The 25,134-nt window shown below is 36.7% G+C and overlaps 1 protein-coding gene across 1 annotated transcript in view; it reads left to right on the forward strand.

Moving 5' to 3' along the window:
• LOC129773389 (uncharacterized) overlaps positions 1-24,729 on the forward strand; it is a 41,978-nt gene extending 17,249 nt beyond the window's left edge. The window contains exons 3-5 of the mRNA XM_055776986.1: positions 9,074-9,191; positions 23,712-24,216; positions 24,535-24,729. Of these exons, the coding sequence (XP_055632961.1) occupies positions 9,074-9,191; positions 23,712-24,216; positions 24,535-24,729 (818 nt within the window). The remainder of the gene's footprint in view (positions 1-9,073; positions 9,192-23,711; positions 24,217-24,534) is intronic.
• Positions 24,730-25,134: the final 405 nt, after the last annotated feature.

Genomic DNA, 25,134 nt, shown 5'->3' on the forward strand with positions numbered 1-25,134 from the left:
CGCGCCAAACGGTTGCCATCAGCGAGTCGGACAAACCATGATCAGAATCGAGGTCATCGAAATCCATTGATTACATGATTTAGATATATAAATCTGATACAAATGGTGTACAAGCATGATGTTTACAATCTTAGTAAAAGATATAATCCAGAAAAGGTCTGAATACGTGTCAAATAATCATCTGGTGGTTAATTAAATATTTGCTCAAAAGAGGGGCGTATTGACACCAATAGAAAGTGGATTTATAAACCTTTAAACATGTAAATCCGTAAGAATATCCTATAAAACTACTGTAAATCATGAAAAAGACAATTTGATTTATATTACATTTACATTACATTACGTTTGAATACCTGATTTGACACAGGAGCGCTGAATTGGAGCATTCAAAAAAGTGGACAAACCAACATCATTCACTTTATTCAGCATTTTCTGCCGTTGAGTAATTCAGCGGGCTCAGTTATTAGACTATTCTCTCGGTTTTTTGCCTGTCACTTCGTGATGAATGATCGTATCTATACTATTCCAAAACTGTTACTGGTTTCCAGATCTGCTTTGATCGTTGTAGGCGAGATCTTTTGAGTCATGTTTTGTGCAGAGTCGTAATGAAGAGAACAATAGGGAGATTAAATATATGTTTTGCTGTCCTCCATTTTGTTTTTAGACTCATAAATGTTACTCGCACATAAAAACGCAAAATGCAAATTGTAAGCATAATATGCTTTGGAAAATGCCTATTTAACTTTTGTGAGGATTTGAAATGAACCTTGGAGCTTATAACAATAAAGTCAAACTCGGTTCCTTAGAACATGAAATTCAAAAATGGATCTGGATTTCAGTGTTAAAATTGTGTCTGCTAAGTGTCGACAGTGTAAAGAGTTCATCGATTACTCAAAGATTACATGATGGTGATTCAGTTGATCGCATTCGGTGGTATAGGCGATTCAGAAATAATTATTTAAAATGAATTGTGGGAGAGTGCTAGACAGAAAAGAGTAGGTCTCAAACAGCTTAAAGCAATTTCTCTTTGATGTGTATTGTTTACATATTGCGAATTGCGTAGTTTAGTTTTTTTTGGCAATACGGAAGTGAGTTATGTGGAGACGCTCAAAAAACGCTAGTAAAATCCGGATTTTCAGCATTGTCTATCGATTTGTTGTAAGGACATTATTTTGTAAAAGATTTAGAATCGAGCATATGGTGTGTATGCGAACTCTATGCGACAATTCATCACAATGCTACAGTCTTTGAAATATTACTCATAATATTCTTTGTTACTCACGCCAAAAATGAATGGTCTCCCAGTTCACCCGATCTGGAACATTCCGATTATTTCGAGCGGTCATATACTACATACCATGAGAAGTTTCCTGTATTGAAATATTGTAGTGAGTAAACAGTATTTTATTTTGAAAATATGATCTCTCAAGATCATCTAACTGTAATTGGTGTAATTATTGGCTCAAATTTCGATGTTTATATCGCAACGTTCGAACGGGTCAGGTTGAGGTTAATCACTGAGAGCAACTACCAGATGTATAGTTCAAGCTGAAATCATATGTATCTAATTTATTTATAAATCTGTCGGACCGAATAAAACCAATGTGCCTCGATTCGAACAATGTTTAAAATTCAATCGATGCTCAACAGTTGCACGCGATAATTAAATTCCAATATATCATCCCTCCATCAAGCAACAAGACCTATCAACAAAACCGACTCATTATGGACAATTTTGTCACATCAACCGTCAATCCCCGGTACACATCATCGCGCTGATGGGCGCAGATGAGTAGGTCACATTGAAAATTGAAAATGAAAATGGCTTGTATATTGCGGGCTTCCACACTCGCCTATGGCCTTCCATTTCGCATTTTGTCCAGCCGTGCGAACATTAGCTAGCTGGTATTATATGGCTTTGCTACTGTTGACCGATTTTCGGCGTTCAATGCGGATGGCAGCAACAGTCACCGGGACACATCACATTACTGACGAATGTGCGCTGTTGGGGACGTTGGTACTTAACACGAAATCAGATTTTCATCCCCTCGTCATGGTTTGCGGTTACTGTGAAGAGAGGCTGGCGAACGCGTTTGGCGTGTATCCACGTGTGAATTGGACCACGCATTAAGTGGATTACCGTTGAACGCGATGGAAACTGTACCAACATTTTACAGCAATACAATATTGAATTTGAAGAGGTTTCGAATGAATCGTTTCACTCGTATGGGTGAATATTATAATTACAATTTATTTTGTGCCGTTTCATTATGGTTTCCTGCAAAATGGAGTACACTTGTATATTCGTTAACGCACGCAATTTAAATTGGGAGTGTTTAATAGTTTGGCGAAAATTGAAAAGTTTGAAAAATTACAAACAAATCATTTTTAGACATCTAAGGTGCTAGACATGCTCATTCCGTTTTACATGTAACTGAAGTCGACTTTTTTAAACTTTTTGAATGTGTCGCGTTATGCGAATGTCGGTCATGGTGTTACGCTCGGTGGGTGGCTAGTCAGTAAAGTAGTACACGAAATTTTGACACTATTTATAGTTTAAAAAATGCAAATAATGTATATAATACACTGCGTTTCATAACTATAGAACCACTCCATCTTTCTGAGTTTTCAGGGATATGTAAGAAGTCGGTTGAATTGAAGTATACAGTGTACAATACAATAACTATCTTCAAGACTGACAATTCAAGTTTTATTCTTGTATTCAGACGCGAAACATTAAAACAACTAAAATTCCAGTGTTCCCTAACTATCGAACCAGATGGAAAAACTCTCACTCCTTTACAAAATAAATGTCGCTTAATTAGAGCCCAGTGCTTTTCCACTGGGCGAAGCTCTGGACAGTTCGGTTCGGATTTGCTGTTTTTGGCACATATTTGACATCATGTGCATTATACCATTCCAGGATGGATTTTGCATAGTGACAAGAGGCCAAATCTGGCCAAAACAACGCTGGAGAGTCGTGGCTTCTTATGAATGGTAGCAACCGCTTCTGGAGACATTCATTCTCGTAGACATCTTTGTTGATAGTGCCGGTAGAGACGAAAGATTTGGATTTTCGGCCACAACAGCATATGGCCTGCCAAACCAAGTACTTTTAGGGGAATTTAGACTGCTTCTTGGTCCGGAAACACTCGGCTACAGCATCCCTTCGCATTGCAGTATAAAAAGCGAGACCCGGAAGCTGTTTGAAGTCTTCGAAAACATAAGTTTCATCGTCCATTATGGTGCATGAACATTTTTGCAAAAACTGGGTGTAGAGCACCTTAGCACGGCTTTTTGCAGTGAAATTTTGCTTATCATCACGATTGGGCACCTTTTGACATAGGACTATGTCTTTGATTTCTATATAGGGGGGTCACTCTACGAAAAATGTAACGATTTATCAAGTGTTTTCAAACGCTTATTTCTCAAAATGGTTATTGCGACATATGTTGTGTTATATATCATTAGACAGGAAATTTATCCAAATTTTTTTTTGTTTGAAACATGAACAGTGAATATAGCAAAAAAAGTAAACAATTTGACGATTTAATTAGGTATTTATTGGGTATGGGTATGGGTATCCACTTGCTTCCTCCCTGACGCAACGAGCAATCTTTTTGCCTAAATTCTCATAATGTGAGTTGATGCGTAAAAATGAACTATTCTCCGTTTACCGATAATAGGCATTAATTTTATAATATATTGTATGTTGTCCAATCAATTTGTGCTCAATTTTTATCGTGTAGGTCTCACTACTAACAATTTGTGTAATTGTGGTCTAGAATGTCATAATATCGAGCATCTGGTTTGGTTATGTGAAAATGCAATAAATGAATTTGAATTCCTGCTGATTTAGAAGATCGATAGGGTATACCCACGTAAAGCAAATTATGATAGCTTGAGTAGTCGTTAGGCTATAAAGTTATTACAAACAATTTTCCGGACGACGCGGTAACGAAGGAGATAATGCTATTTTTATCTATAATATATTTTTGTAGTCATAGATTGATTCGACTCAGGCTTATATGAGGGGCTTAGAATGCAAAGGGTGTAAGTGACTTGATCGATTTCTCTTCATCAAATGTTTCTTTAGTTAATAACTCAACTGCAAAAACGTTCAAATTTAAGTTTGCTATATAATCCGATAGTTGAGGTTCTGATCTATCTTCCACATTGTCGAATACAGCTGGGAATGTATTTGCAGCTAAGTTATGACCAAAAGAGAGAGTCGATGTAGTGAAATCGATCAAATCACTTACACCCCTTTCATTCTAAGCCCCTCATATTTATGTAGGTCTTAACTATTTAGACTTGTGTTTAAAAATGATACATGATGACTCTTTGTCTTCTTCTGCATGATTAAATAAACAGAAGAAAAAGATAGTAATTTTAATGGTATTTTTGTGTACATTTTTGAACAGAATGCGGTACCGAATTCTACCACATTATGTCATCTAACCTGTTTAAAGGATACAAGTACATACAGGAAACGGGTTTTTTCCAGGGCATCCATTTGATGTATCAAAAGAGAAAAAAATACAGATTTTGAACAATGAAAAACTCAATTTAAATGCAATTTCTACACACAATCACAGTCCTATGTCAAAATTCCGTCCGTGCCCCTAGGCTCAACCCATCAACTTTTTGTACGCCTTCTGTCCATGCCTCTGCTTCACTTTTTGTACATATGATTTTGATTCTCCTACCTTTCGAGCCACATTTCTAACTGAAAGGTTGGATTGTTTCTCAATAATGGCAACCACCTTTCGGTCCATCTGTTGGGAGCATACTTTTCGATTTGTTCCGCTTACAACCTTCTGATCCACAGTTAGGCGCTGGTCAAACGATTTGCACACACTAAACACAGTACTCTTCGGCAGTTTTAGCTTTTTGGTGAGATCGCGTACCGACAGTGTTGGATTTTGCTGCCGTTCGCGCAAAATGCGTTTGCGTACTTCCACTTGATTCGACGCCATTTTACTGAAGAAGAATGTAAACATGTTGGACATCGAAATAAAGAGGTGGGTTTCAGCTGTCATGTAAGTGAAATATTTCATTGATTAGTGAAATATTTCATAAACTACACTGAAAGAAAAGTGTCCGAAATTTAACGTGGACAGGCTTTATAAAAATGGATTTCTGTCTGTCTGTCTGATTCTTATGGACTCGGAAACTACTGAACCGATCGACATGAAAATTGGTATGTAGAAGTTTTTGGAGTCGGGGAAGGTTCTTATGATAGTTCGTGACCCCTCCCCCCTCTCTAAGGGGGGCTGCCATACAAAAGAAATACAAATTTCTGCATTACTTGAGAATCAATCAAGCAAATGAAACCAAATTGGGCATGTGGTGGTTTTAGAGTGTAATAAATGTTTTTACGGTGGTTAGACACTCCACCCCCCTCTCTAAGGGGGGGCTGCCATACAAATGAAACGCAAATTTCTGCATTAATCGAGAATTATTCAAGCAAATGAACTCAAATTAGGTATTTGGAGGTTTTAGGATGCAATAAAAATAATTCTATGGTGGTTAGATACTCCTCCCCCTCTCCTAAGGGGGGCTGCCATACAAATGAAACACAATTTTCTGCATTACTCGAGAAATAATCAAGCAAATAAAGCCAAATTAGGCATATGGAGGGGGACACGAAACGCTACTATGGTGAATAGACACTCCTCCCTTCTCTCTTAGGGAGGGGAGGGGTACTGCATTCAAATGATTTACATTTCTGCATAATTTAAGAACTAATCAAGCAAACGGAACCAAATTTGGCATGGGAGGTTTTAGGGGGCCAGAAAAATTTCTAAGGTGGTTCAACACTCCTCCCACCTTTCTAAGGGGGGGCTGCCACAGAAATGAAAGACAAATTTCTGCATAACTCGAGAACTTTTCAAGCAAATGGAACCAAATTTGGCATATGGAGGTTTTAGGGAGCTCCATAGGGGATTCCATACAAATGAAACACACATTTCTGCATTACTCAAAAAAATAATCAATCAAATGGAGCCTAATTTGGCATGTGAAGGTTTTTGGATACGAGAATTTTTTCTATGATGGTATGACACCTCTCCCTCCTCTGAAATGGAGAGTGGGTCCCGTAAAAATTACACATATTTCAACCAAACATATTTCAAACGAACATGACAATTGAAAATTTTCGGAAAACTCTGAATGATAATGGGAAAATTCGTTAAATTCAATTCGCATATGTTCTACAACTACATAGTGACAAGCGATATTAGTTCATTTGGTGTTTGCGCTAACGAAATTGATTTTTGTTTGAAAGTGGAAATGGATTTTAATGTGATAAAACGCACTCCTATATCTTCTTTTATCTATATACAGCCATTCCATGTCAAACCGATATAGTGGTTCTCACATTTTCGTCAAAAATGGTAGTTTTGTTTTTATCGCAAATTAGGCCAGAATTTTTCTATTTTTTTGTTAGGGTGACCATTTCCATTTTAGGGTAGTCCGAAAAATAATTTTTTTCGCATTTTTGACAAAAATGACTTTTTTCAAAAATTCATAACTTTTGAACCACTGGACCAATTCAGATGTTCTACATATTAAATTAAAGCCAATTAGCTGGAAAAATACTACAGTTGCAGAAAATTTGAATTATGTTTTCGTCATAATATTTTAATGAAATTTTTTTCTATAGTTTTCATGGTCTCGGGACCAAAGGCGCATTTTTTTTAAATATTTTTCCTGGAAAGCTGATTTTTTAAATAACATATCTCGAAATCAGGGAAGCGTTTTTTTTCGTTTTTGAGTTATGATTTTTCAAAGTTAACTGTCATTTTTCCCTATTTTCCCAAAAATGACTTTTTTCGAAAATTTATTACTTTTGCACTACTGGACCGATTCAGATCATCGATTGGTTCCGACGTAGATCACCGGTGTAGTATTTCAAAAGTTATGAATTTTTGAAAAAAAGGCATTTTTGAAAAAAAAGAGGAAAAAGTTTATTTTTCGGACAACCCTGAAATGGAAATGGTCACCCTAATGAAAAAAATAAAAAATACGGGTCTAATGTTTTGCGATAAGGAACACAACTACTAATTTTCACGAAAATCTGAGAACCACTATATCGGTTTAGCATGGAACGGCTGTATAAATAAAAATGGATCACCGAATGTGTTGATAAGAGCAAAACTCGAGAAATTTATTGTTAGATTTAGGGCTGTATTTATTTTATCATATTTTCTGTATCAAAAATTTAATCCATGTAACGGAGAAACATGTTATTAGCAAGCGGTTGAAAATTTTTAAACGAGAATTGTGTCTGAAAATAATCTGATATTATAATGACGAGTAGGTAGAAGTATTAGCAATTTTATAGCAAAAGGTAATTTTACAGGGTAGATTAGAAGACTAATAAATGAACAGTTTTGCGATTGGACCCATAAACGTGCGCTTAGTAAGAAAACGTGAATGTGATAACGAAAAATAAATTTTGGGCGGGACGAAATTTGCCGGGCCATCAAAGTAAATAAAAGTAAAAGTAAAGTAAAAGTTACCCATCAAAGTAAATAAAAAGAAAGATCATAAAAAACTAGAGGCGAATGAACTGAAAAGTTTAAACCCTCTCAAAGCCAAAAAGAATAAGAAGCAGATCATAAAAAAAAAAGAAATCGGAAAATCACGATAGTTTGTTATTTCAACCATTCCTACAAGTTGGAATACAGGCACATCGATATTTCTATAACTTTCGAAGTGTGGAACTTCACATCAATCTTGTTAAGCTTCTTAATGAACCATTGCGAACAACCTATTTCAATTATCTTGCGGTGGCTGAAACGATCCCAAAATCACTCATCCCTAACCGTTGATCCACCTATATCGGTAAACTCCGACGACCAGACTGTGTGTAGATACATTTTTCCCTTGAAACTTTCTTGTAGCAAACCTCACACCAAACCAAAATTCAATTATAACCCATGAAAGAAGAAATTAATTAAAGTTGACAAAAGTTTTCACATTTTCCTGCTCAAATAGTAATACTGATTTGCATTTGTTGCTCTTCCTTTGTATCGTGCCGCCGAATGGTGTATGTGTGGGCGTATGTCATCTGTGGTCCACATTACTAGCAAACGACATAGAGAGTTAGAGCATCAAATGTTGTACAAACGGATCACGCGCGCGCTCGCCCACACCCACACTCGCATATATGTATGGTATATTCAACTATGCGACCCAAAGCCACACGGCATCCACCAAACTGAACCGCAGCCCAAAATTTAGCACCAAAGCGGGGCTATCATTTTCGGTGGTTATAACCGCGGAACGAAATTCGTACGGATGTGCGCGCGGGATGGGCGGAATTGGGTTTGACAGCAGCAGCAGGACAGCAAGCATATAATGTGTATCTCTGGCAATGAGCGGCTATGCAGCAGCCAGCGGCAGCAGTTGGCCGGATATCGCTGCAGATTAATGGATTTACGTTCGATAAATCATGGTTTCGCTTCAATTACATATCGATTGCAAGTGACTGTATGCAAGCTGACCGGACAGTCGTGGAAAAACCGCCCCCGATTCCAATTCCGGTCCAATTATGAGTGCGAAAGTGTGTAGAGAATATTTTTCGGATTTTACACATCATTTTGTTAAAGGACAAACGGCGTGTAATGAATAACGCTCTACATTGATGTAATTCACCAGTGAAAAAATCAGGAGCAAGCGCTTCTTCCGGCGTCTACAAGTTCTGAACATGCAATATATATTTGATATTGCGGACTCATGTGTATAGATTCAATTCTATAGGTACTACAAATTCAAACATTATTTCCACCGACTTCCGATCCACATGAAAAGAAATATTCTTTAATATTCCCACAAACCACAATCTCATAATCATATTCACCACAATCGCAGACTTATTTTCCATTGGAAAAACTGAAACGCTAGGTGCAGATGGGATGTGGAAGGCGGGAATCGGTTTCGATTATCAAAAACGTAGCCGATTGTGTGGGAGGCAGCGGAAATCCTTCCCTAATTCAACAGTCACTATCGTTCCCGGAACGCGATTTTATTCGTTTTTTTTTCTTATTGCTTTACATCTTTTTAGAGTCATACAGCGCCATCGAAACGATGAAAACTCGAAAAGTGTGGAGCACTTCTGTTCCAAAGATAACACCGGATAGATACAGCCAGCAAAAACAACAACAACAACAGAAAGGAATGAAGTGCACGAAAACAGCTGGAAATACCATAACGTCTTTCTTGTCTTTTATCCAATTTGAATAAATTCGAATTTATATGAAGTATGATATGTTCAAGGCGCACATTGCCTTGGCAGGGTATTACCACCGATCCGCTCGGCTGTGCCTCACTCAGTGGTGTACCAGTGTTAGTGCTCCAAAGGGCCTACCCTCGAGGTTCAAGCTTAATATATTTAAATTTATGTTATGGACTGATTGCGGTCCGAAACAATCGACTAGCCATTCCCACTAGCAAGTACTCGGAAGTGGATGAGCCGTGCGTCTGAGGACCACCCCGGCAGCGCACAAATGCCGCTACACATAAAAGCCGAATCACAATTGTCTTTAATGTTCCGGGAATATAAAAGTCTATGCCAAGCAAGTCAGGAAAACAATACTCCTATATACACAATTGCACTTCCCGCAATGATCCGGATGTGTTTGCGGCTTGGAACAGCTCTTCCTTCTCGCAATTTCTTCCGAGGCTCCAAGGACCCGACAGCCGAAAGCAAACGGCATCTACGGAAGCACGGAACACTGCATGAAAAATTAAATAAATTTACATTCACAGTATGAAAAGGGGGTTTCCCTTTCATCGATGTTGCGTTTTGCCGCCTGCCGGCTGGGACACGATTGCATGGTGCCAGGAATTTATTATAATTTATGAGACTTGGGGAAAAAGACTTTGGGCGGAGAACATGTTGATTTGCAGCTGCAATTTATGCGTACACTAATAGAACTTTAATTGTTAACCCAAGTGAGCCATCCTGACAAGGTAGGATACATTTCGCAACTGCCATGGTGCGAGAAACGAAACGAGCGAAACAAAGAGGAAAGTTTGAACATACGCTTCCAAAATTGTGTTTTGTTTCAATGTGATACAAGAGTACCTTAGGAGAGCCTATATATTTTCAACTAGCTTACTGTTAATGACAACAATTAGAACATAACCTATAGGAGTTGAAATAGGATTATTATTTTGTCGTCATTAAGTTCGCACAGAGCGAATGCTGAGTAAAAGTTGCTCATACAACAACGAAAATTACCCAAACAAAATTCAATATGTTCTCTATGTCTTCAAATATGTGTATCGAATTTCGACGTAGCAATTAAACTTAATTTTTTTTTGGAAAACAAAATAAAGAATAAATAAAATTAATAAACTTTTTCCATAACGTCCATAATGGACAAAATTTGCTGATTTTTCATGGGTTTACCTTCATACGCACTGACGAATTTATCCATGCAGCATCAATCATAACGGGTGTTAAATAAAAAATGAGAATTTTTTCAATACCTTTCAGTAACTCAAATAAAGAGCGTAAAATTTTCTTTCTCCAAGAAAATTGCTCTTTGGGCTCCCTAGAAACAGTAGGCGTGTTTGGTTTTGCTAGTTTGAATTTAGTCAAAGCAAAGATGGCGTCGAAACAGCATGTGCTCCGCGAACGCATTGTACGATTCTACGAAACGCATTTCCAGCAAGGAAAATAGTTCACGGTGGCACATTTTAAGGAAGAAAATGTACCTGTCAGTACGGTATATCGTATCCTGGGTTCCCTGAACGTAGAGCGGAAGGTCGGAAGTGGTCGTCCGGTGACGATAATGACGAAGCAGAGGAAGACATCGTTAAAGAATCTGTTTGACAACAAGGACGCAACTTGCCTGCGTGACGCCGGTCGGAAATATGGCTGCTCCCACGTATTGATCCATCGGACCCTCAAGATGGAAGGAATCGTCTGCAGGAAGAAGACGAGGTCGCCGGAGTACACGGAGGAGCAGATTGAGACGGTTAAATCTCAGTGTCGGTGGATGACCAAAAAATACCGCGGGACGTCTTTCGTTCTGGATGACGAAAGCTATTTTTCGCTGTCCAAAACGCATATTCCAGGAAATGATAAATACTACTCCAGCGACAAGTCATCCACACCGCCTGAAGTGAAATACAAGTTCAAGCACAAGTTTGAAAAAAAAGTTATGTTGTACATCGCCATTTCCGACCGGGGCATTTCGAAGCCTTGGTTTAAGCCGAGCGCAGACCACGGCCCTTACTCAAACATTCATTGACATTTTTTTGAAGAAAATACATTATGTTATTAATAAAAAATACTGAAATCGATGAAAAAAAAACATTTTTTTTTATATGTGATTGAAAAAATTTTCATTTTTTATTTAACACCCGTTAGTAACCCATGAGTCAACAGAAAAAAATTGACAGCTCTATCAGTCGAACTCTAAGAGCCCCCGCACAGTGCACACTTTTTTTCAGCCGATAGTTTGATCGGGTTGGGTTGCTAGTGCGCATACCGACCCAACAAAATAGTCGGGTTAGTAAAGAGTGCGCAAACTAGCCAACTGTCGGTTGAATATTCTGGGAAGACTGTATTTAATTTGTGTTTGACAACGGAGAAGAGAACGATGAAGGAAAATCAAAAAGAGATTCAGAGAGCATTGGGTGCATCCCATTCTCACTGAAGGCACGTATGTCGGATGCCAAAATTGAGAGCGAATTGAACTCTCGACCGATAAACAATCGTCGTGTATGCGTAGATCGATGCTAGCCAGTACTGATTAAACGGACGGCCGATAGTTGACCGACCGAATAGTTTGAATGCAATCGGGAAGCCTATGAAACATTTTTTACCGGCCGGTACTGAATCGGTGTAGTGTGCGCATATGCATATCACTCCATACTGATTAAATCGTCCGACCAATCATTCGGCCGACAAAACTCTGTAGTCTGCGGGGGTTTTAACCGGGATGGCGAAAACAGTGAAGCTACTCCGATCAGAAGTGTGCGCGTTCGAACAACGGTACCCCGCCGCGTTGAAAACAAACATCGTGCGGCACTTTGTGGATGCCGGATACGCCCGTTCCGGCATCTACAACATCTTGGCACTATTGAACAATACAGCAATTCCAAATGAAATCGTCCTAAAAATGCAGATTTTAAAAACTTGTATTTTTGATTCCAATGAAAGTGTGTATTCCGTTTGGGTTGGAGGAAATATGAGTTTTTCACAGCAATTAGGAATTTTTCGACTCAAGCGTAACTTTTGAAAAGGGCGTATCGATTTGAGTAAGAGAAATATTTGATAATTTATATCTCAAAAACTTTGAGTCGTACCGAAATAGTGTCTTAGAAAGAGTTATAGAGTATTGATGGTTGAATATGAAAAAAATGTACACTGAGAAAAAAAATAGTATTCTTTTTTTTATTTACAAAATAAAAATTCAATTTGCAATATCCAAAATACAAATTTATTTTTTTATTTTTTCATACAAAATAGAAGTCATGCAGAAAATTCAAAAAATAGGCCCAAGGTGGTAAAACTTTTTTTGACGAACTTTGTGAACCATCGAAATTTTAGGAATTTTCGAAACTTCGAATTTTTGTATGTTAACAATCATTTTGAGCCACAAATTATGAATCCTAATGTGATTTAAAACAAAAAAGGTTATTATCAATCTAGAAGGAGATGTAGCCATTCTAGAAATATTTAAAAAAAATATTTCTAATTTATTGTCTTTTTTATAGTAAATAATCCCTTTTAATATGTTTGTCGTGTTATACCCTCATGTTCATTAAATTTTATGAATTTTCTTATAATTTCCAACAACTTTTCCAAATACATCATCATGGTTCATTTTTTGACTCAAGCGTAACTTTTGAAAAGGGCGTATCGATTTGAGTAAGAGAAATCCTTGATAATTTTTATCTCAAAAAATTTGAGTCGTACCGAAATAGTGTGTTAGAAAGAGTTATAGAGTATTGTTGGCTTAATTTGAAAAAATATACACTGAGAAGAAAAATTAGTACTCTTTTTTTATTTACAAAATAAAATTTTAATTTGCGATATCAAAAAATATGTATTTTTTTATATTTTTTCCATTTTTTCATATAAAATAGAAGTCATGTAGAAAATTTAAAAAATGGACCCAAGATGGTAAAACTATTTTTGATGAACTTTGTGGAACATCGAATTTTTAGAAATTTTCGAAACTTCGAGTTTTTGTATGTTAGCAGTCATTATTAATCAAAAAATATGAATCCTGATGTTATTTAAAACAAAAAAGGATATTATCAATCTCCTTCTAATTGTAGCCATTCTCGAGATATTTAAAAACATATTTGTAATTTATTGTCTTTTTAATAGTACATAGGCCCTTTAAATATGTTTGTCGTGTTATACCATCATGTTCATGAGATTTTATGAATTCGCTTATAATTTCCTACAACTTTTTCAAATACATCGTTATGGTAAAGACATATGTTTAGGAGTTACGCTACGAAACATTCGAAGACATGTGGGTTAATACAAAACGTAGCGAAACTAAAAAATCTTTTTTATCTTAATACATACTTCAATCAATCAAAAAAAATGTTGGAAATTATAAGAAAATTCATAAAATTTCATGAACATGACGGTATAACACGACAAACATATTAAAATAGATTATTTATTATAAAACAGATTATAAATTAAAAATGTTTTTTTAAATAACTCGAGAATGGTTGCATTTAGAAGGAGATTGATGATAACTTTTTTGTTTTCAATCACATCAGAATTCATAATTTGTGGCTAAGATACTTGCTAACATACAAAAATTCGAAGTTTCGAGAATTCCTAAAAATTCGATGTTCCACAAATTTCGTCAATAATAGTTTTACCATCTTGGGCCCTTTTTTTAAATTTTCTACATGACTTCTATTTTATATGAAAAAATTGAAAAAAATATAAAAAAATACACATTTTTTGATATCGCAAATTAAAATCTTATTTTGTAAATAAAAAAAGAGTACTAATTTCTCTTCTCAGTGTATATTGTTTTCAAATTAAGCAATACTCTATAACTCTTTCTAACACACTATTTCTGTACGACTCATATTTTTGAGATATAAATTATCAAAGATTTCTCTTACTCAAATCGATACGCCCTTTTCAAAAGTTACGCTTGAGTCAAAAAATGAACCATGATGATGTATTTGGAAAAGTTGTTGGAAATTATAAGCAAATTCATAAAATTTCATTAACATGAGGGTATAACACGACATATTAAAAGGGATTATTTACTATAAAAAAGACAATAAATTAGAAATATATATATATAAATATATATTGGCTACAATTAGAAGGAGATTGATAATAACCTTTTTTGTTTTAAATCACATCAGGATTCATAATTTGTGGCTAAAAATGATTGTTAACATACAAAAATTCGAAGTTTCGAAAATTCCTAAAAATTCGATGTTCCACAAAGTTCGTCAAAATTAGTTTTACCATCTTGGGCCCATTTTTTGAATTTTCTGCATGACTTCTCTTCTGTATGAATAAATTTAAAAAAAATAAAAAATATGTATTTTGGATATTGCAAATTTAATTTTTATTTTGTAAATAAAAAAAAGAGTACTTTTTTTTTTCTCAATGTATGTACATTTTTTTCATATTCAACCATCAATACTCTATAACTCTTTCTAAGACACTATTTCGATACGACTCATAGTTTTTTGGACATATACATTATCAAACATTTCTCTTACTCAAATCGATACGCCCTTTTCAAAAATTACGCTTGAGTCAAAAAATTCCCAATTGCTGTGGAAAACTCATATTTCCTCTAACCCAAACGAAATACACACTTTCATTCGAATCAAAAATACTCATGTTTTGTCATTTGTCGATTTCATTTGGAATTACTCAATAGTCAGAACATCGAAAGAAAGCTCGGTTCCGGACAGCCGACGACCCTGAGCGACGAGAAACTGTAAAGGATGCCGAAGGGAAGATCGAGTGAAAAGTGGCTACATCGCTGCGTGCGATTGGCCGGGAGGTCGTTAAAAAGTACCTGGCGAACATGGACATACATGTCAGGAAGCGGAAGTTCCTTCCACTGGTCTCGGAGCTGCAGGTAGTGACGCAGCGGCAGCGGCTGAATAAGATGGTCAAGTCGATTTTACCGGCGAATCGCGACGTGGCGGTGGTGATGGACAACAAGACCTATCTCACCCTGGATGGCATCGACTGGCAGGGTACTTCGTATTTTACTTCCCCCACGAAGGATGTGAGCTCTGAAGTGAAGTGAAGCACAACAAGTTCCCCGAGAAGGTTCTCCTGTGGCTGACAATTAGCGAGAAGGGAATGTCAAAAAAAAATTTTTTTCTAAAATTCATAACTTTTGAATCACTGAACCGACTTAGATGATCGACATATCAAATTTAATCCAATGAGCCTTTTATTAACAATATTGAATTTGCAAAAACAATGGAATTTGTTTTCATAATTATTGGTTGCAGTTGTTTTTCGTTTTCATGGCTTTGGACTAGAGGGCACTATATTTACATGTACAGTGGGGTAATATTACATGTATAGTGGGGTAAAAATCGTGATTTTACATGAATTTTCACCAAGAATTGTTTGTATCAACATTGCATCCAAATTAAGAAAGATAGAAGTTGGGTGCCAAAGGACAAATTGTAGAGCGGTTAAAGAACTTCAATTTAATTGACAGAAAGAGTCTAGCTTAATATAATTTTTTAGGATAAAATTAATAATAACACATTAAAAATTATTAACCTTCAAGATTTTCACTTCCAAAATGTTGTTAAAATCCACTAGTTTAGCTGTTACACTACATTATCCTGTACAAAATTTACTTATCTTCCAAATGGAAGCATCAGAATCGTCTTCCGTAGCGTACTTTTTAATGTAGAGTTAGTTTGAGGCAACAGAGTCCGAAACAAAAAAAAAGTTCTATAACTCTGTCAATGTTGAAATTCGAAAATATGCGTAGGGGGATTTTTTTTCATCAAATAAGATCGTCTACAGGCAAACCTTTTTGCGGGGGATAGGGACCGCACGAAAAAAGTCGCGTAAAAAAAATCGTGCGAAACTTCACCAGCAGCATTAAAAAAATCGTGTTCGGCACACATTTTGAAAATAATTTTTTTGTGCGGTAGATAGGGACTGCATAAAAACCGCAAGAAAATAACTCAAACCCACGCCGTTCAACGTTCAATTTCCTTTTGTTTCCCTGCTTTGCGATGGGACACTTTGCCTTTTCGGTTGCGCGTGGCTTTTTTGTGCTTTTAGTTGCATGTCGAGACGTGTTGCTGTTAGAAATCATGTCATGTAAAAACTTAGAAAAACTTAGAGTATTTGATGAAAGGAGAGAAATGATTTCAGAAGTGGATAATTGAGACGCAAATATGTTTTTTTTCGCACTGAAATGCGTATAAGCCATCAAAAAAATAAAATAAATGGACGATAACTTCGTCAAATATGCTTACTTTCATACACCGCACAAAAAAAATCGCAAAAAAAACCGCACAAGAACAGAAAATCGCACAAAAAAAATTCGGTCCAAAAAAACGCACAAAAACAGGTTTCACTGTATTACCTCCTGAGATAATCTGGATAAATTCATTTTTTTCATTTGAGAAAGGTATTTTCTGACTTTAGAGGGATGAATCAAAAATCAAATTCCTCTTTTGTTATCAAAAATACAAAAAAAAACAAATAAAAAAAATTTTTTTTTGACTTGATTATATACAGGATTCGATTATATACAGTGAAAAGAAATCAAAAACTGTACAGAATCGAGTCCGCGCTGTACTCGCGAGAAGGTCTGACAGACCGAGCATCAATGAGGTGGCTGAATTAATTGACTGTTAAAACTGAATGAAGTTAAAGAAAAAATATTTTCTAGAGTTTTTTCACTCAATTATATCTTTTTCTTTGGGTAACTACCAATAACGCCTAAAAATACACAATAGCAATATCACAGAGACTCGTACAGTCTACAGTACTCAAATTACAATTCTTCGCGAGATTGTAGGAGTGTTAAAAAGGCAAAAATGCATGTCAGGCCGCTGAAATTGTGAATGGTGTTTATGGTGCCGATACTGCAACAGTAGATTAATTTATTTGTAATTTAATTTATTTTTAAATTTTAATTTCTTTTTCAAAATCATTTTTTGATTTTTTTAAAACTTATTCAAATTTCTCTTCTATAGTGTATATATTTATTCCCATAAACTAAATTCAGATCTCTACTTTCAACAAATGGACTGTTTGAAGCTAGCGATTGACCAGAAACCTCTATAATTGGCCAATAGAAGAAGCGTTGTGTTCCATCAGGACAACGCAAGGCCACACAGTTACGAGAGCTTGATTGGGATGTTTTAATGCATCCACCATATAGTCCGGACCTCGCACCAAATGATTGTCTATCAAAAATAGTTAAGAACTTCACCCAAAAATAATGGAAAACTTTTTCCCCAATCTGATATATCGTAAGGACGATTCTGCGTAATATACATTTTAAATCTCTCAATTTTTCGTTACATTTCTCGTATAGTGACCCCCCCTAAAGAAATCAAAGACGTAGTCCTACGTCAATACTCCGCTTACATAAATTTTAGCTAGGCTCGAAAGCAACACTTCAATGCATACCGACGAGGGAACAACTTTTTCTCTCCGAAATTCCCTTATTCCCCTCTTCACATCATTATCTACCCTCGCCAGGGCACGTTCGGGACATGGCTTTCACCATCTGAGAGATATCAAAACACAACGTCCTGCATGGCTAATTCCAAAAACAACAATAGCAGAAAAAGCAAAAAAAAACAAGGCCATGGATCTTCATTGTTTCCAGATAAATTCGCGCCTCGGAAGTTTTCTTTTTTTTCCTGCTACGAATCGCTCGAGCTTAGGCACTCATCAGTAATCAGATCACGCACGATGCCTAGTCTGTGAATTTTTATTCCCAATTCACAGCTCTGAGCAGCAACGACAGAAATGCCACCCCAAGAGTAAACCCAGGGGCAATGGTAAAGTGCGAAAAAAAACTGAAAGGAAACGTGATGAGATGATGTATTAGATTACTGCAGTCTCCGATGCCTTTGCTGCGCCCCGCGGTCGGAGGTCGTGTTCGACCTGATGATAGAAAAAAATTGAAGAATTTTTGCCTATGGTATCGTCCTTATGTTCGCAAACAATTTTCAGTGGAAAGCAAACCTTCATTTGATTCATTAGACTTTTTCAATAACTGCACATCCCTAAAAGTCACGCGGACACGTATTTTTGGGGCTCGATCCGTCTCAGTTACACATGTACGCTTTTTCCTCGTTTCGCGCTCCCATCAGGCTCCCAGCTGGAGTTTGGTTTTGCATCAGCTTTTCGCCCAATCTTCGCCTAGGAACTTTATTTCTTCTAGTACAAAGTTAACGAAGCACCTCCACTTTTAAAGAAACGTTCGGTTTCCCCAGCTATCAATCATGTATGCTTCTTTTTCTTTTCAACCTGAGCACAACAAATGCCAAATTGTACCATCCCTCTTTACTAGATTGACCCCTACGAACCTCATCATGCTCGGAATGCTAATGAGGAAATTGCCAGGTTAATCAAATTTACGCGAGTTTTTGGAAGTGTTACCGCCAATTTTCGTGTTTTTTACGTGTTTCAAAAAAAAAAACAACATTACGGAAGGTACAGGAAGGCAAGGCGGCAAACAACACAAAAACAAACCAACGCTCAGTAGTTTCATCGGCATATTTACAAGTCCAATCAGTACTAAGTGTATTATTATTTTATTGACTGAGAAACACTTGTAATAGAATCAACAGACAACGCATAATTTTCACAACCATTTTTATTTTGTCCAAATTCGTCCAGAGTAATACAACTGTGCAGGGAAAGGGAAATTGCAATGGTGACGAAAATAAAGGAAACAGTGGTGATCTCCCCATCAGCATCACTCCCACTGTTTTGTGTCCTTCCACGCTAGATGATGCAAGACTTAGTATATTGTTGTTTGAGTACTTCATAAAAAAGTTGAATGATATGTCAACGAATGCCCAATTTTGTGTCTACTTTGCGGAGGTGGCCAGAGAGAAAAAAACATAGTTTGAAAAGTATATGCATAAGGTCAACGAATTTGGTTTGTTCCAATGTAAGGACATTTATAGTCACTCATGAAACTCGATAGGGGAATTCAAAATGTGAATATACATGTTACTATATTTTCATTTTGAATTCAAAATTTCTGTTAATGAGAAACCCTTCTTTACGTATAGCAACTGAAATTTCGGAATTTTTTTCTCAAGCTGTCATGAAAAGACAAACATAGTTGAAGAAGATCTGATTTGTTGAAATTAAAGATACATTGTTATTTATTGTTTAAAAAACTCACAGGTGGGTTGTGTCCGAGGCACGACCGCATAGTTGACGTAGGATTCCGTTAGGCTATCTGTTGCATGCTGATTTTGGTTGAAGAATTACATCGTTAAACTCTTTGATAATGATATTGTGGCCCTGAAAAGGGCCGTTTTGTTTGGTTGTTGGGTATTGTTTGTTCACTCCGCTGTGAAATATCATATCAATGATCGGTCATTGATATGGCCAGACTATGCACGAATGGCACAAATAGCACAAATAGCACAAATGGTACAAATGGCACAAATGTCACAAATAGCACAAATGGCACAAATGGCACAAATCATACCGACAGACTATTTGGGCCCCGCAAGAAAAACATCCGAATCGCGCTATACGACGAACTTAATAATTGAAATTTTACCCTCTTCTTGTCAACACAACTTTATCTTTGCTATCATTATAATACTGCGTATTCCATTGTCTTGAAAACCCAAAAAAATGGCGGACTGTATATTTTCTCAAAATCGCATCAATATGGGTATCAAATGAAAGGGCTTGACTAGTAGAACACAGTTATTTATGAAAAAATGCAAATACAAAATGGCCGCCACCACAAAATGGCGCCATAAATATGTTTATTTAAAATCCCATCAATATGAGTATCAAATGAAAGTCGTCGAATATACAGTATATACAGACACTGAAAGACCTCCGACGTCGAGTTTGTCTTGATAGAGGTAACCTGGCGCCAATAATTTTGCAACACGAAAACGCTCGTTCACACACTTCGCGTGCAACTGAGACCCTGAAAAACCTGAAGTTTGAATTAATTCCACCAATTCCCCGTATTCTCCCGACCCTGTGTATTGCGATTTTGTTTTCCTCTACTAGAGGAAGAGACTTTAAGGATAATCATTACAGCTCTGACAATGAGGTGATAGCAACTATCGCGTCCTGGATTCCAGAAATGTCGGATGAATTTATCAGTGATGGCATGAAAAAACTTGTTACACTTTGAGAGAAATGTGTAATGCTTAAAGGGTGACTATGTCGAAAAATAATACATGTTTTGAAGGTTAAGATTTGTTTTTTACCCAACCTTGCTATTTATTTTTGTTTTCTACAAGCGTGTATGTGCATTATTTATCAGCGTACACCCGTATGTTATTGAAAAAATCCTCCTGCGCATATGGTCGAATTTCAACAATAACGGAGTTATTATAAAACTATATATAAACAATTTTCCTAACTCTATGGTTAGTAACAGTTCGGCTGAAAAGATCATAAGGTTGGCGTCTAGATGGCGCCTCTTGCAAAAACCTTCTTCACTATCACAAAGCATCATCTTTTAATGGATACGCGTCAAAATCTGACAGTAATCGGTCGATTGGTTCGTGGGTTACAGCATTGCTAGTGAAGCAACTTTTGTTATTGTGAAAAAATGGAAAAATTCGAATTTCGTGTGTAATTGCATTCATTGAATATTGCATTCGAATTGCTTCCGTATTCTCCAAATCTGGCCCCAGCGACTGTTCGCAGACCTGAAGAGAATACCCGCTGGCAAGAAATTTAAGACCGATGATGAAGTGATTGCCGAAACTGAGGCCTATTTTGCTGAAGAACCGAAAAAGTACTATAAAAATGGTATCGAAAAGTTGTGAGATCGCTATAAACGCTATATCGCCCTCGAAGGCAATTATGTTGAATAATAAAATTGAATGTTGCAAAAAAAATAGTTTTACTGTGTTATCTTATAAACTTTACAGTCGAACTGTTAAGGTGGAAAACCGATTACTCGAGGTGGACTCGAGTTTAGAAGGGTGACATATGTTTTGAGGAAAAGGATGGGATATAAGGGAAGCATATTAAAGAACTCAGAAACGTAGCTTGTATTACTTTATTGTGTTGCTGTTTGGGTAAGGTTGATGAATAAATTCAACTAAAAGACGAAGCTAGCCTTTCTCATGATGTTTTCCTTCGTACTGTTGATTAAAGCTTGTTTCATTTAGAATCCGGAATCACAAAACCAGTTGTATTTCGGGATTGGTTAAAGGTACGGAACATGTTCTAGTATCAAAATACAGAAAATTTATTGTTCTTTCAGGAAAAAATATTTAAAAAATGATGTCTTTACACTTTGAAAATATGTACGTTATATCAAGGTAAAATGTACGTTATATCCAGTGACGTTAAATCAAAGGCACATTATAACGAGGGTACTTTTTATCGAAATTTCCCTGTATTTGGGACAAATAATCAAGGTCTAACCGAGCCAACACATCTCTCACCGACACATTGGGCTGTCTTCCTCGGGCGCGAAGGGAGTTTTCTTAATTCGATCTGGCGAAATGATAAATTTTCGTGATTTTTTTTCCAGATGTTGGGAATAAAGTCAAGTGTTCGGGTATTTTGGTTATTGTTAAAGTTATATTTGTAGATGTATTTATCATTTTTCGAGATATCGACACCACCAGCTGAAAAAAACATGTTTTCGAGAAAAAACGTTAAAAAATTCGCAAAGTAATACTAAATATATCCCTTGAGGTGACCTCATACTTTCGGCTGTAACTTTCCAACGAAATCAAATATCGAACAATTCTTTCAGGACAACATTTTTGAGGACATAAGCTTCCAAAAAATGCAAAAAAAAATCGATTTTTTCGAGGGTCACTCCTTAAAGTATGGATGTCCACTGTGCCATGGCACGCCATTTCTGTGCCATTTTTGTTTGGCACGGCACGGCCCCTGTGCCAAATCGCACGCACTCTAGCAGTATCGCTTGGTGCTGCTGATCATGAAAAACATTTACAATTCAATAATTGATCAGTATCATAAGGACGAAATTCGTTGTGTTAGAGGCGTTTCCAGGGATCTACGATGGGAATATATATGATCTGGAGAATAAATTACAAACTCTAAATTTAAAAAATAAAATTATTCAGTAAGAAAATCATAGTTTCAGAAAACGAGCAATCTGCAGGATTGGCGGCCAAAAATTTGATATCTAAAAAAAATTATGGTTCGCTCGCATTTTCGGTGCTTCGATGCCTTTTTGTAACTTTCTCACTACGCTTCAATCCTCTGCATTTTTGACGTAGAACTACGCCTACGCCTTTCACAAAGGGTGCCAAATCAGAAAACAGATCATGTTTTTATGTAATGAAGTTAACTTTAATAACTATTTTCACAGCGAACAAATTCTGATGATTTGCACACCAATGGAATCGGAAATTCTCTAAGATTTGTTTGATATCCTATGCATTACAATTTACTAACCCCTCAACAGTTGAAATTAATGGAAACTGGAAGCATTCTTATTTTCTCATGCATTTGTTCTGCTGCATTTGTTGTGTGCTTATCTATCCGTAACGTCAATAACGAGTGAATGATACATTTGTTTCTGTCCGTTTTCAACATATTTGGTATAAATAAGCCATCCGCGATTTAAAGCCGCACCACTTCTCGTTTGGTGGTCATCGAAGCAACATCTTTCCAGGAGAGCGTCAAGCGGGAGTCAATTGTCATTCTCAAGACAGGTGAAGAAGGCATATGAAGTAGAGTTTCTTTCCACAAAGGCCCTTCTCAGGGCTAGAGGCGAAAAACAAAAATGGAATGCAAGAAAACAAAGTTGCGAGCGAGCTAGCAAGCTCAGCACAACGAGCGGATATCATTAATACATAATGCTGCTGAGGAGGCGATCTGGCGTAGTGGTAACATTCATGCCTCTCACGTTAAAGGTCACGAGTTCAATTCTCACTCCCGACATTCTTCCAAAAATGGAAGTAAAAGTGACGAACCAGTCAAATGAGTTGAAAGTCACTATAATACAGATAAAAAAAAATAATACAAAAATAATACTAATACAAATAAAACCGATACAAAAACGGTAAACACTCTGTAGCAAAGTGTGCTACGACAAAGAAGGTGCATACGGGTAATTTTAGTGCTAGTGCGGATATGTAAATACACTGTATCAAAAAATTGTCCGTACAGCAGTGTCTCAAATATTGCAGCACAAAAATGTATGTATAAAATATAATCTATGCAGCAGTTAATCTGTTTCATTTTATAAACAAATATGTCTATTTTATTGCCCTTGATAACCGAAAAAAATGTTGAGCTCTTTAAAATCGTAATATAGTTAAAAAAGTTCAAAAATTCGGGCCAAAAAATTGTCCGTACAGTTACGACTTTTTCAAAAATAAGCAATGTAAATCTGTCACTCAGCACAAACAGCATCCGTTACGTAGCAAAAAAGTGCGCTCCAGTGTTTTTAGTTGCAAAAACGGTAAAATCTTCAAAATTTGGTGTTTATTTTAAGTTACAATACGATTTCTACGTTTGTTTTTAGAAAAGTGGCCGTTTTCCACAGTAAAATCCCAGTTGAGATTCGCAAACTGATCGTGGATCTGAGAAATGAAGGCGAAAGCTTGTCCGAAATCGCAGATGTTGTGAATCGACCACGATCGTCTGTTCAATATGTGCTTCAGAACTTCAAGAAAACTAATTCTTTGGAAACAACTTCTGGAAGAGGATGCAAGCCAAAGCCCACAGTCCGTCACCATCGCATACTTCTGCGGGAAATCAAACAAAATCCAAAGTTGAGTGCTCCTAAGTTGGCTGACAGCTTGTCACAAAACGCCAACATCAAGGTTAACCCTCAAACAATACGGAATGTGCTCCATGACAAAGGGTATCAAGGATGCGTTGCACGAAAGAAGCCATTCATATCAGCTAAAAATAAGAAGAAGCGTCTGGAGTATGCCCAGAAGTACGTGGTTAGACCAGAGGAGTTCTGGAAGAACCTGATTTTCACGGATGAGAGCATGTTTAACATTTTTGGTTCTGATGGACAAGTTAGAGTGTGGCGTAAACCGAATACCGAATAGGAATCAAAAAATTTGCGACCAACAGTCAAGCATGGTGGCGGTCATGTTATGGTATGGGGTTCGTTTAGTACAAGTAGTCATGGAAACCTGACGTTTATTGAATCGACTATGGATCGATTGGTTTACTTGGACATTTTGAAGACGCATTAGAAGGCTAGCGCGGAAAAGTTGGGTCATGGATCCAATTTTCAGTTCGTTCAAGATATTGATCCAAAACATTCGTCGCATCTTATCAAGGAATGGCTCCTCTACAACGTCAAGTCAACACTTCCCCATCCTCCCCAGTCACCCGATCTCAATCCGTTCGAGAATTTATGGGACCATTTGGAGCGGAAGATCCGTGAACACCAGATTCAGAACAAGAACCAGCTGAAGGAGGTTCTGATGCAAGAATGGCAGAAGATCTCTCCGTTGGCACTGTCTATGAAAAGGCGTCTACAGAGTGTGATTGCTGCGAAAGGAGGCCATACCAAGTATTGACTTGGTACTTCCGATCGACTTGGTATGATTCATCAAGATGTACGGACAATTTTTTGGCGTCTTTATTTAACAATTTTTTGTTTTTATCGTTTTTCAATAAGTGGAATGAATTCTAACATGCTTTCAATTATGCATATGTATAAGGGAGTGTTCTACTATAAAACGAAATAAATATGACATTTCTGTTGATTGATTAAATATGTGTTTAAGCTTATTTTTTATTAGAACAGCAACTGTACGGGCAAATTTTTGATTCACTGTAGATATACACTGCATTTATTTAGATACAATGTTCATGGAATATGCTTTCAAATTCCAGCAGGGATACCTTACTGTTGCATGTTGTGGGGTTCGATCACATCTCAGGCGAAGGAGCAGGAGCAAGAGCAAACGTGTTTATAGTTT

This window comes from Toxorhynchites rutilus, chromosome 3, assembly GCF_029784135.1.
Source record: "Toxorhynchites rutilus septentrionalis strain SRP chromosome 3, ASM2978413v1, whole genome shotgun sequence".
NCBI lineage: Eukaryota > Metazoa > Arthropoda > Insecta > Diptera > Culicidae > Toxorhynchites > Toxorhynchites rutilus.